This window comes from Cynocephalus volans, chromosome 15 (genome assembly GCF_027409185.1).
Source record: "Cynocephalus volans isolate mCynVol1 chromosome 15, mCynVol1.pri, whole genome shotgun sequence".
In the NCBI taxonomy this organism is placed as follows: Eukaryota; Metazoa; Chordata; class Mammalia; order Dermoptera; family Cynocephalidae; genus Cynocephalus; species Cynocephalus volans.
This window is the reverse complement of record NC_084474.1, coordinates 59,594,344-59,608,593: the sequence shown is the minus strand read 5'-3', so window position 1 is coordinate 59,608,593 and position 14,250 is coordinate 59,594,344. Positions and strand designations below refer to the sequence as shown.

At 32.4% G+C, this 14,250-nt stretch overlaps 1 protein-coding gene across 1 annotated transcript in view; it reads right to left on the bottom strand.

Annotated features, from left to right (window-relative positions):
• The window catches only part of ZFPM2 (zinc finger protein, FOG family member 2), a 456,749-nt gene that overhangs the window by 362,319 nt on the left and 80,180 nt on the right, over positions 1–14,250 (bottom strand). Inside the window, exon 2 of the mRNA XM_063080011.1 lies at positions 4,412–4,570. Within this exon, the coding sequence (XP_062936081.1) occupies positions 4,412–4,570 (159 nt within the window). The remainder of the gene's footprint in view (positions 1–4,411; positions 4,571–14,250) is intronic.

The window sequence follows — 14,250 nt, the reverse complement described above, 5'->3', positions numbered from 1 at the left end:
ACTAGGACTAGAAGTAAGGTATATTTGTCTTCCAAAATCAACTTTGTTGGCATCATTTTCCTTTCAGCCTTTGTTTAGGGAAGATGTCATCAGAGAACAATTTGTAAGGACACTTGGTTACTTTTCTAGATAACCATTATTGATAACTCAAAGTTCACTGATATGTAGTTTCTTTGGAGTTGCTTTTTTTAAATAGCATTACATTCTACTAGTCTACACTGACATTGATCTGACACTTTTCTTCCTGTTCACATATCCTGTGACATTCTCTTGGAATGTATCCCAAGACATGTTTATTTCACTTCGGTCAAAAACAAACTTGAATATTTCACTAAGGAAACCCCCTTCCAAATAATTAAAAATCATAAATCAAGTTTAGAACTGCTCCATTCCAGTCCCACTACGAAACTTACTATCTCAGAGATTATCCAAGAATTGCTAAAATATGAAAGAGTTCCCATCTGCCAGCAATGACATAACTAAAAACTCCCCACGTCGCTTTTGAGACAACCTACATTTCAATTTGCATTGGTTTTCTTAGTTCTACACATGCATTGATGTATTTCACGTCTAGTACATAAACCAGAAAGGTAGAAAAAAGTAACTGAAACAAATAATTCAGTACCACAGGAAATATGTAGCACTTATAGATGCAGCCTTGATGTCTTCGTCATCTGTAAATTCAAGGAAATAATTCTTGCTTGTTTCCTTCCTTTCAGAGATACTGTAAGGCAAGATGCCAAGCAATTTAAACTCATGAAAAAAAAGAGATGATGCAAATTGAAAGCATTTCTTTATATTTTGCTAAAATGTTTAAAATCTAAAGGTAGCAAAGCGAATTTGCAGTAGCATCTTTTTATAAACATAGTTCATTTCATTTCAAAGATGAAAAAATGGGGACATAAAATATGCAACTAATCCAAAATAAAAAGGGACACAGGAAACTTCAAGAGAACTGTCAGGTTCAAATTTAGGCCTGCATTTACAACAACAGTATCTACGAGATAGATTCAGGTAATTAAGAATTTTACACATTAAAGCTAACATAAAATTCTTCCCAACATTTCTGGACATTTCATAAGATTCTGTGGAATCCTATAAGAGTGATTTGGGTCATATTTAATCATGTGGTTTATAATGAGTAGCAACTTTACTAATATTAATAAACGCTTTGAAACTTGTAGAAAAACTCACCCTTTAACAAAAACATAGATTATATCGGTGTGGAACTGAGGAAAAAAATTATGATACTAAGTAAAGAGTCATTTAAGAGCTCTAATTTTAGCTCATCTCTGAAACACTGAAGATATTCTGTATAATATGGAAGCTCAAATTCAAAAGGAAATATGAACATTTACCTATCATAAGCTATCTCTTCATAGATGTATGTACAAAGAGCATAGAGTTTTTCTTTTTCTTTAAAAAAAAAAAGGAAAGTTACAATAGTTTATGATTGCTTTTATACAAAATGCTGTTGCTAACATATGAAGATACACAGTAAGTGTATCTCCAATTCTCTCCCCAGGTAATGTGTCAAAACATTTTGTTTGGAGAACTTACATATTCTAGCCAGGTTTTCGTGATCTGAATTTTTAAACTACCCTTTGTTCAATAAGAAAAAAGCATTTTATGTTCAAAATTTTTATTTTGGGGACCCACTAAAGGAACTAGGTCATTGCTGGATTTTGGTCATGGCTAGACCTTTAGACAAAGAAACTTTCCAAATAATCTAATTCATTTTATTGTATATATCAACAATTTTTAAGCTGTCATAAATGAGTTAGAATATGTGTAAAAAGCATACTTCTTCAGTGAACCCAAGACAAAAATATTTTTCTTCAGAGGAACACTTCTTACATGCTTTTTCAATCATGACATTTGTATCAGTGACCATTTAAAAACTTTTACTCTTTATCACTAATCTATCTTCTTCCCCACAACTGGCAATAAAACATAATTGTGTGTCACTGAGATGAGTATGTGAATTTCTACATAAAGATTTGTTTCTAATTTTCCAGAGAGATATTTTTCTCTTCCCATTGAAGCTAGTCAACTTAAGTGAAAAATGGGTAGCATTTTTTGTATGACCTCAAGGGAAGGCACTATCTATCAAAAGTTGTCTTTCTTTCACACTAACTATAACCAACTTCACTGGGAATTCCCTGGTGTCACATTCTATGAGAGTAAAATAATGAAATTATTTTCCAATTAAACAAGGCCACAGTAATTCAAAATATTTATCCTAAAAAATATTATGTGAAAATAAGAAATCTTATTTCATAGCCATTATGACTTCTAGTTTTAAACTAAACATTAGACGATTATTTTATAACACATCAAATATGTCATATATTATTTCATATAGTCTCTATATCATATTTTAACACTATTTTGTATACATTTTTAAAATTTCCAACTATTCACCAAATAATAATGTCCACTAAATAATGTTCATAATAACTGTGATTCAATATTTTTTCTTTGTTCCTAAAGGCTTGTCATTATTTTTCATGAGTTAGAACTCTGGTTAGTGTAAATGTAGGTTATCATCTTAAGAACATAATTATGTCATCATGTAAGCATTTGCCATAAGTCTATTTTCTTCTAAGAAAGGACTAACTTAAAACTTGGAGTTCTATCTTTCATTAAACATAGCCCCTAACCAGTGATCTTCTCAAAATTTAAATTATATCTAATAATACCTATCATTACTGCCTTCCTAGATCAATTAAAACGACAAAAAGGTCTAAATCCATACATTAACTCCTTTAACCACAAAAAGCAAAAGAATAAATGGTACTTTCTCTTAGTTCCTTCTCTTTATTTCTATACCACAACATAAGATGGGTACTCTATAATGCACAAAAGATGTATTTTCTAGTAAGAAAAGGAGATGTTCTTAAACATAAATTTTAAAACTACACATCTCTTGCCAATTCTTGTATGTATTGTCATAGCTACATACCATCAAGAAATGGTTCTAGCATCCAGAACAACTAAGGAAAATATTAATTTGTCCCCAAATCTGAGTCAACACTAGGAAAAAAGGCCTATTATGTCCACACTACTCTCATTTTCAACCAAAAATCTCTGTTGTAGAAGACAAGGACCGTGTTACAAGGCCATCTTGAGGCCTACAGAAGTTGATGGGTAAGGAGGTTTTCTGAACTTCGCTGTGGCCAGGTACTGGTGCAGCCATTCTGTTCCCACAATTTCAGAGCCTGCCTGAGGTTTTTCTAACCACAGAGATGGGAATTGTCTGAATTCTTTTGTTTGTAACATATCGTCAATAAGAGAAAATGATACTGGAACTTTTAATAATACTTATCAAATATATTTGTGACCACTAAGATACATGTATTGGCAATTTTTTGAGAAGCTGTATCAGAATTCTTTATTTTAGACTGTGAAGTCTGATCAATAAATTCACAAAAAACACACAAAAATAAACCCACTTCATATCATTTATCTACCTAAAAATTACACAAGTCTGAATTAAAATGGTGCATACACAAACACAGACATACATACAGAGACAGGCAGAGTCACAGACACACACTCTCAGTCATGCCCCCTGGGAAACTGCCATAGTAAAAGCAAAAGCAACTTTTATAATCGAAGTGACCCAAACACTCACGAAACCGTGCATTAGTGCGGGAGGAGATAGAAGACCCACAAAATAATCAAATAAAAATAAAAAAGAATCATGAGCAACCTTAAACTGACCTATGAAAAAAGTGAGCAAATAATTATATTTGTCCAGTGAAGACACAGTAACTGGCAAGACCACCTGGCTCCAAATCATGACTGGAAATAAGCTAAGCTATGTTTAAGGTGCTTCTTGGGTTATAATGTTAATGCGTTAGACAGTATCTAGAATGGAGAAAGAGTATGTATTTTCTTACTGGGAAATATCAAAAAAGTGCCATCCTCAGTTTTGAAAGTCAATGTCAAACACGTGAAGCATTCAATTTTCAAAAAGAGTGAGCCAGACTCGTTGGCAGAGATGCCATCTGCCTCATTCAGTCCTTATACTCAATGCCTACTTCAGTGCCTTGCAACCAACTGACAGTCAATAAATACTTTTTGAAAGGATGAATGAATAAATGATGCATATTAAATGTATTATAGTTAATTGGCCAATCAACCTGAAAATGTGTCTAGTTAATTGGCCAATCAACATTAAAATATTTGTTTCAATATAAAAAATGACTTGTTATTAAAGAGAAATTACTTCTTTTGTCTTTCAAGATAACATGTTACGTTTAAAAATTTCTGCACATATTTTCAGACTGTTCAAGTAGGTCTCAGCACTTTGAGCACTTTTATTCCACTCTACTATGCATTTTTTTTAAACTTTACAAGATCATTTAAGTGGACTCACATATTACAGCCAACCATCAACGATTACCTTTGTTACAAAAGTATTCCATTTCTTCGCAGCTCAGATTTTCAGGCCCAAAATCTGTGGAAAAGCTTTCCTCCAGTGGAAAGTCTCCTTTTGAGATGACATCTGTTTCGTCTGATGGACACTCTTCTTCCTCATCTTCAATGTCATCTTCAAGCGGCCCTTGAAAAAGAATCAGGGACACTGTACCAAAAACATCCAAGGAAGATAGTGAAATAAAATCCTTAAACAGGGTCCTTTTAATTACAGTGGTGAGAAAAATGTATTCCAAGTCATATCACAAAGGGGACTCACACAAAATAATGCCACATCCATATTCACAAGATACATTGACCTATCATGAGAAGTCCAAGGAAACCAGTGCCTAAAGTTACTACATGGAAAGCAACCTGCGTCTCCAATCCCTCCCCACCCCCAACCTCGAGCCCCAAACTTATTTTTCTGATTCTCTCCTAAAGAGCAAAACTATGTACTTTATGTTCATTTGTTAGAATTAACTGCCTGGTAAAGAGTACAAGTCTCTTTTACACTGTTGTACAATTTTACCTGAGATTTTAATAAAGATTTAAAGTAATTGAATGCATTTTAATTGAACTGAGATTTTAATAAAGTCTATACTTTTAAAAATCCATCTTTAGAGTGGATTCTGAGAAAAGATTTCATTATATGTGTTTGAGGCTTGAAGAAAAATTACATATTTCTCTCCCTGATGAAAGCATAACCCTATTCATAATTAATTGAATTTTTTCTGAAATGAAAAGTAGTTTTTTAATGAAAAAATGTAATTTGTATTTATGTGATACTTTTTCAGTAATAAAAATACAACTCCCTTAGAGAGAATGAGAGTGAGGTGCACTACATTAAAGGACCTATTTTATTGAAAGGAAAGGGAGGGCTGAGGTTGTTCAGATGGATCCAAAGTGAACTACCTGGGAATACCAGGGCTGATTGTGAATTTTTCACTGCCTCTAAAGAATCAAAGTATCCATCTCATTTTACTAAGCAGAAGCCTGCATTTTCTCCCAAAGAAGTAATGTGGCATTTCCTCCAAAGAACACAATTACGGTAATTTGTACTAATTGTCACTCATGTCAGCAGTCTCACCAGACAGGCTAAATACTCAAAGGCTTAGGCAGCCTCTCTCTCTTACCTTTTAGAAATATGCTAGGAAAATTTCAGGGCCAAAGGAGATATCTTATAAATAATTTAAAATAGTGAATTTATTACAATTTTTATATACAAAGGTACTTCAAAAAGTTCATGGAAAAATGGAATTAAAAGATAATACAAATCTTTCCATGAACTTTTTGAAGGCCACTCATATGTGTGGGTAAACAGGAGTAAATACATACAGCATAGTGGTGTATTAGTGTTTTCCCAAAGAGTAACTTTTCATGAATTCATATGACACACTTGCATGGATAGACTTAGTTGCATGGGTTTAAATTAAAGGACATCCAAGCAAAAATTTTCTTACAGTCTTTTTGTTCTTCATAAGACTTATTTTTTTCTTTTTTTTTTTTTTTCCTTCAAAAGAACAAATGTTAAGGGAAAAAGGATGTCCTAATTCCAAACACTCTGGTCATATTGTGTTTTCTTACACAGTCCTTGCACTGAAGGTGGAAGGTTGAAAGAACCATACATTCTGTTTTTGCAAAAACCACATTCAAAAGTCATGAATCTCATATTAGGTTTTATCTCTTATTAACCATTTCAGGTTTAAAAAGTATGATCTTTCATTTTTTTGAACAATTACATCAAATATAAAGACATGCAAGAAAAATATAAAATAATAATAATGTAAAATAATACAATCCTTAAGTCATTTATTTGATAGTTTCAGAAGTTTAATTATTAATGCTGAGCTAATAAGGACCATAATAGAATATTTTACCTTATTTTTATTTTTACAAACAACTTAATTATAATAACAAATTTGGCCAAAAAGAGATGTGCAAAGCTATCTCATTTGTGTTTTATGTAGGAGTTTCAAACAGCTTTCTTACATGATCTTTAAAATAACCCAGTGAGGTAGGTATGGGAATAACCATTTTATTTTTTATCTGGAGAGTAAAACTTAGTAGTTTAGCTTACCAGTGTAACTTTACAAGCTAATAGTGAAAAAGTTGATGTGAAAACTCAAGATTTTTAAAATATATTTTATTAATATAACATACTACTATGCAAACCATTCTTTGGTAGTGATAAACACATTCCTTCATAAACAAAGAAAACTTCAAAAAATGGCTGATTCAAATTAGCATCATTATTTATTCACAGATGTTTAAAGATCTAGTCTTTAAAAATTGACGTCTCTTTCTGCTCTTCTCAGATTACTGAGTCAACCAAAATATTAAACACTCCCCCATGAAAAAGTCAGAAAAATCTTGTAGACTTACCAAAAATAAAATAATTGATTACTAATATTTATTGTTTACAAAATTTATACCCATCCCAAATTAATCTGTAAGTAACTACTTTAATATCAGTTATAACAGAAATGACAATATATATCCTTTTGGAATATATATTATGAGTTTTGCGAACAAAAAATAAAGCTCAAACTGTAAAACAAATATTTTAAAGAGTTTAAATATAAAATATGAAAAACATAAAATGTGAAGTTCTTTTTATTTCTGGATGCTCTTCAGTTATAAAAGCCTATATAACAGAGAGAATGCATGCACACTATAAAAGTAAAATTAACAGTAATAAAAATACTTTCCTTTTAAGAAATAAAAGTACTCAATTTAAAGTACTCAATGTCCTAATATATGGTTTCCAACAGTATGATATCAAATTCAATTGAACAGTTGTATTAAAAATTAAATAGAAAAGTTCATGTGAAAATTTGAAAGAAGACAAAATCACAAAGCATTAATCTATGCTTCAACCTCAAATTGGGTCATGTTATGGTGTTTTAATGTGTATATATACATACATATAAACATATACATACATACACACACATACATTTATATATACATAATATTTTATTTCTTAAAGTTTTGATATTAATTGATGGCATAGTATTGCATATTCCAGAGGCGCTTTTTTTTGTATTTGTTGGCTATCACTTTGCAATTCCAAGCAGTAATTTAAAAAAGCACTTATTTTTTCACTACAAAAACCCAAATGAAAGGTGAAAATTTTCTGCTCAATTGTTCAAAATACATGGGGTCTCATTGTGCATATTTAGAACAGGCCACCAGAAAGGTGATTTTATGGCCAACTTGTACTTCTTCCAAAGCAAGTGTCAGATTTATATAATTTACCATAGTTTAAAATGTGAAATTACCAACCATTTATTTAGCAATGCCATCAAATCAGGCTCTGGGGAAAAGGTTTCTCTTAAAATGCATAATATTTATGGTTTAAGATCAGATCTCACTTTACTCTCTATACTGCATGCTTCTTTAACAGGAAAACCTTACAGATAATCGGTGCCATAAACTAACATTTTAAAACGGTAAGAGACACTTGAAGCACAAGTACAATTAATAGCACCAATGAAGGAGGGAATGAAGGAACCTCCTGTGTATGGATTAGTGGGCACAGAAGTCCACTTCAGAAAAATCACCACACATAATTTGACACAAATAATAATATCTACTCAGAAAAGGCTCACGACTGAGCTCCATGTGCCTTCATGGAGAAAATTACTTCTGATTGAGGCCACTTGGCAGGCAAGTGTTAGGAAATCTGAATTTCAGCTCTTCAATTGCTTCTGATTCATAGATATTCAAACACACTCACCAGAATTAATAGTCCTAATGTTCATAAATATAAATATTTACCTCATTTTTAAATGCTAATAATTAGCTGCACATCCTAAAGCTATGAATACAATAGTGCTATATGCTGGGCTCATAAAGCTGTTAACTGTCTTTCAGAATAAATGAGTAGGCATCATTCCATATGTCATACTGGATGGATACTGTAGATTATGGGAAACTCTGGTGGGTACAAAGTAGGACTTCCATTTTCACAGAAGAGAGACAATTGTGTACTCAGAACCCATTTGAATTGGCCATAGCTACCTTTGCCCTCTGGAGATAAAGCTGGAGATAAGAAGGGTTGTGCAGATTGACAGTACCTGACAGTACTGATGGACAGCCCACTGTACAGGGAAGCCTTTCCTTCAGCCAGTACTAAAAGCTACATTATAAAAGCTGGGCCTAAGGTAGGTATAGCAGAGAATTTTTCACTGGGTGGTTCTTTCAATGATCTGGAATTGGTAAAGGACAAGTGAGATGTTCAAGATTAAGCACTCCCACCCTATACAGTAGTAGCATAATCACTGAATGAAATGAAAATAAAGAAGTGTATTTGTATGGTTAAGAAACAGTTAGAGGAGGACTTACTCCCTCAGAAAAATAAATTTATGAGAAAACCATTCCTACAATTTTAGAGGGTTAAAGAAAGCCCTGAAATACATCCATAGCCACTGGAGCAAAAGCTAAAAGATGACAAAGAAAATTTGAGGGAAAAAATATAAAAACATATAAGAATTCAGAGGAAAGAGGATTAAAAGAAGCAATACAATGAGGAAATGTAAGAAATGATAAAGACCAACACAGTAAAGAGTAAATCAAATACATGTATCTTTCAACATATGTCATCTTGATGAATATCTTTCTACCTTGACAGCCTACTATAAACAGAACAACCCTCACCTAAATGTCAGATTGTCTTTGTTCAGATACATTCAAAGCACTCCAGAATAAGAGGCACCGAAGAAAGAAATTAAATTCTCAGAAATTAATATACATTTTCATGTATGGACGGGGAAAGAAATGGCAAATTCCATGGTTCTGATACAATATCCCCCAAAAGAGGTCTTTTCTCTTAGGCTGTCATTGGCACTAATTTATTATACATTACTTTAGTTTGGTAGTATACACCTTTTGATTAAAACAAAACACTCTGTTGTAATGGAACTATAGAGAGAATTGAATCTTCTCTCCATGCATTAATATTCTAAGCATTCTAGAAGCTGCACAAGACTAGCCACCTAGCAAAATGAGATTGTTTCAGAATACTGGGCAGCCTTGATTGCAACTGACAGGTGGGAAGAAAATCACATTAAAATATTATCATTCCCAATAATTACAATAATCCATCACAGCGTGCTCAGAAATTCCAGTAGTTGAGTTTCCCCTGAAAACACACAAATATTTTCAAACTGTTTTATTCCAGTGCCTCTCAATGTGTATCATTTTGGATAATTTTTATATAAGACAGTATTATATTAATAATTAAAACTTCCATCACAAATTTTATATTGTTTTACTTGTGCACAGAACAAAGAATCTACACCAATGGAATAAAATTCTCAAAATCTTAATGAATTAATGAAAATGAAAATGTTGATGTTTTCCCTAAGTTGCCAGCTCCTGTTTTGCGTTCTTTTAGTCATTTGCAAAAGATCCACTCAAAGGAATGAAAAGTCACATAAACCCTTTAACATATATAAACAATAGGAACCTCCAAATCTCACAATTTAAGCAATTATATATACCATGCTTGAATTATCACATTATAGTTGAGCCACATTTGTCAGGTGATGCTACCTTTTAAAATATAAAAATATAAAATATTTAAATTTGGGATAAGCAAATTCTGGTTTACATTTAATATGTAAATACACAAATATATCAAAACTCTGCAGAGACATACCCCATTTTAGTTGACAGTAAAAGAAGTTTAAAACTTTTCATTTTCAACTTATGTTACATTTTCCGTATGAAGAAAATGAAACAGTGGACTGACAGGTATACCGAACAATCTGTATTCTTGCCTCATATTTCTGTGAATTTCAGCATAACATTCATAAAATACAAATTATAAAGCCCTTCCAATAGGAAAAAATTATCATATCTTCTGTACATGGGTGCCCTGTTTGTTCAATTAGAAATGGAAAAAAATAAAAACCTCTAAATTAAGAAGCTAAATCCCACAAAAATATTGCCCTCCCCTCCTCATTACTGAGTAGAAACATCTCTAGCTTTAAAGCACTAATATGTTTTTACTAATTTTATCTGGGGCATATTTTGTGGCTCTCAGTAGTTCTTCTCTTAGAGTTTCGGCTGCTACATGCAGACTTCCTTACGAATCATCATTACCCTGTAGGCATACCTCAAAATGCTTCTCACTTGGTTCCTATTACATTTGTCTCATGCATATCCCACAGAGCCATTTAATGAGAAGGGGCAGAGAAGAGGGATGCTCTTTGGACAGTGCAAATCCATACTAACTCATGTAATTGAGCTTAACAGCAAGAATAAAACCTTATTTCTGTAGTCAAAAAAAACTGTATTTTAAACGAGCAAGTTCTTCCTGCAGTCACTCACTTTTAACAATAGTTGCATCAGGGGATCTAGTAGGAAGGAAACATTTTTATTAATATTTCTCTTATCTGCTAGAAGAATGTTGATTTTTTTCATTTACATTTGTTGCCTGCAGGTAACAGACCAGAGAATCATATAGTAGAAATTCTTCTTTTTGATTAATTTCTTTCCATGTGTTGTGTTATTTCTTCTATATAATTGATTTTGGGCTTTGCTCATAGCTGTACATCATTTTATATCTGTACCAACTGCTGTCCTTCAATCAAGAAAGTTGAAAGAAATCACCTAAAATTTGTTAGTTTATTAAAAATGAGATCTGTGAATATTTAAATTGAGTTTTAAAATGTTATGTAAAAAAAGATACTAGAGAATTTTTAATGAAGGGTTCAATTTGACCGTACACCATTGTAAAATGAAGGGAAAGGGGTCAGGTTTTATTTAAATTGTTTCTTTAGGGGAAAAAAATGCACTGTTGAATCTTATAAAAATGGAGTAATATTTTTTTGATACAAAGTCTTTGGCCATTTTTATAGACAGCAGTATTAACAGTTTTTGTATATAAACCTGAAAACAATTTAAATTATTTAAATGTTTTCTCCCCTGAAATGCCTTGCTTTGGGAAGCTCCAAGTTAACTGAATGATGCTAACAAGAAAACAATTCAGCTTTGAACACATGCAAACCTTGCAAGCAGCAACTAATCTTACATAGTAGATTAAATACTGATACCACAGGAAAAATAAAGTTAGAGGAAGAAATATAGACAAATTTGAACTAAAATCGCTAATGACTAATTTATTCACAGGCAGTAACTCAAGCATTGAGAAAACTCAGTTCATTGGTACATGCCTTGTGCTTTGACCCAGGAAGTCCGTGACAGAGGTGTCACTGAAATTCAAATATTTTGTAATTAGGTCTCAGTCCAGAGCCCCGTAAAGCTATTCTCAGTTTACTGAAGATGGTAACCCTACTATAAAAAAATATGAAAGCATATTCATTACTAAAATGATATATTTTTATATGATTGTGGTGTATTTCAATAATAAAAAGTCCCTACCTGGTAATAAAGATGAAAACCATTTTCACCTTCTGTAAAACAGAAGATGAAAGCCATTGTGTGTTATTTTGTTCTCTTTACGAGACTTTCATATATTTATTTATTCATTCATTCATTCTTTATTAACTAAACTAATATTCATTGAGGGTGATGCACATGGCAGGCACTGAAAAAACAGCAGTGTACCAGATGAGACAGCCCCAACCGAAAGGGATAATCCAGCTAAGGAGACAAACCTTGTGTACACAAGGTATGACATTGACTTTGATTTAAAAAAATAAACAAAAAAACCCTCCATTTTAATATGGGGGAGGGGTAGAAAAACCTTCTTATATTATATCATAAATTCTAGTTATTTGTGCATTTTGCTTACCTCCTCTGTTATAATTCTACATACCCCATTTGAAAGGCAACCAGCAAGTACAGTACACTGCATTTAGAACCATGGAACTTAATACTTACTCAAATAAGGATTTTTTAGTTGAACTTAATCAGAATAAAGTTGAAGCCCAAATCAAGGAGACAGAATACTGGGCCATTTTTTTAATAAACTGAGATGCATAGTTTTAAACTATTATTATTATTTATATCGTTGCAGGTAGTTTATGACACTTGACAGTATGAAATCCATGGTCCTTTCTTGGTTATTCAAAGCAAGTGCCATCTACCCTCAGCCTGCTGGAAGTCTGCTTGGGATGTGGGATCAGGCAAGCAGGGATTTTTTTCCCAAAATGAGCAAAGCTGCCATAACGAAAACATCAAGAATGTAAATTCAGGACATTAGATTACTAAAAGCACATAGCACTTATGAGTAAGAAAGCAAAGGATTTGAATCTATCCACACCCCTTATACATAGTGTGTGGCTGATAAATATTTATTAAACAAATTAATCAAAATGTATTACTTTATAGACTTCTACAAGAAAATATGTATACATTTTCTTTAGAAATGTAAAAGCACCATCAAAATATAGCTATTATTCTTATCTAAAAAACTAAATTTGGCAAAACCAGTAAATACATCAAAAACCTAGTTAATAATACCCTATATCATTATATAACAAAGTTAAATTAATACAAGTAAAAGAGAAGTGACTTTTTAAAATTATTATATAAAACAGATATAAAAGAATTTTTTTAAATGGGGCATGTAGTCTTTTGACTGCAGAATGGATTTATATTTCTCTTTCTAGAGCAAATCGAAGACAATGCACAGATTGATTTTTTTTTAATTAACAACAACAACAAAAGTACTAGCCAAACAATAAATACAAAACAAAAGGCTTTGGCGACAAACTTTCTTAAACAGTTTCATAAAGCAAAGATGAATTAAGGATGATTCTTAAAAACATTTAGCATGCATTTCTTTGTCTCATATGCAACTCTATGGCTACATGCAGGAAATAAAGGCATTTTTTTCAATTCACTGCAAAGATTTGGAGGAAAAACTTTCAATTAGGGAAGAAAATCAACAAAAAATTTTGAACTAGGTTTTTAGTAATTATATATAAACATTTTTTTTCCTTTTTTAATTAATAAAATTTGAATCTAACCCACATCTTATCAAATAAGTCAATTTCTCTTTTTTTAATCTTTCACTTTACTAACATTCTTTCCGACCCTGCCTTATTAAAGTGATTCCTTACCTGCACAATTAATTACTGATTGAACCTTACAAAAGAGCCATTTAATAAAATAAGTGCTCTAGAAATGCCTGATTTCATTGACTTATTACAAGCAGTTGATCAGCAAAGAGGAGTTCTCCAAGTGTGGTCCCTGGGACAGAATTAGCATCACCTGGAAACTTGTTAGAAATGCAAATTACTCTTCAGACCCCACCCCAGATCTACTAATTTCAGAACCTCTGAGGGTGGGGCCATCAATCTGTGTTTTAACAAACCCTACAGGTGATTCTGAGTTTGAGAACAACCGTGCTGGAATACAAATGCTATACAGAAGTTACTTGGAATGGTATAAATCATATTTCTTTTACTGTCATTAATAGAAACAGTACAATGATTTGCAGCTTATACAGGCTCCATGCCTTGATTATGAATAAGCAACTGTTTACTACCGCTAATGTGCTGTGATCAAACTACTTTCACCTGGGCAACTCCCCGTAGTCACTTGATAAGTGGCAGGTTAAGTTTACTTATTTAGTGCTGGTTAAAATTGTTCTCCGAAATAATATCAGAAAGTCCAGCACGTGCTCAAATAACATTCTTTCAGGCTATTCTTGGATGGAACAGACCTGTAGCCACTTCAGGCTGGTCCCGATCGTTACTTCTCAGTACCCACCAGGAGTCCTGCATAAGAGTTGACGAGGATGCTGTTTAACTAAAGAATTCCCTGCTGTCTGGCTATGGTATGGAAAGAAAATCAGGAGAGAACATCTCAATTTTTAAAAATTATTGTCAACACTGTTTTCTTCGTCCT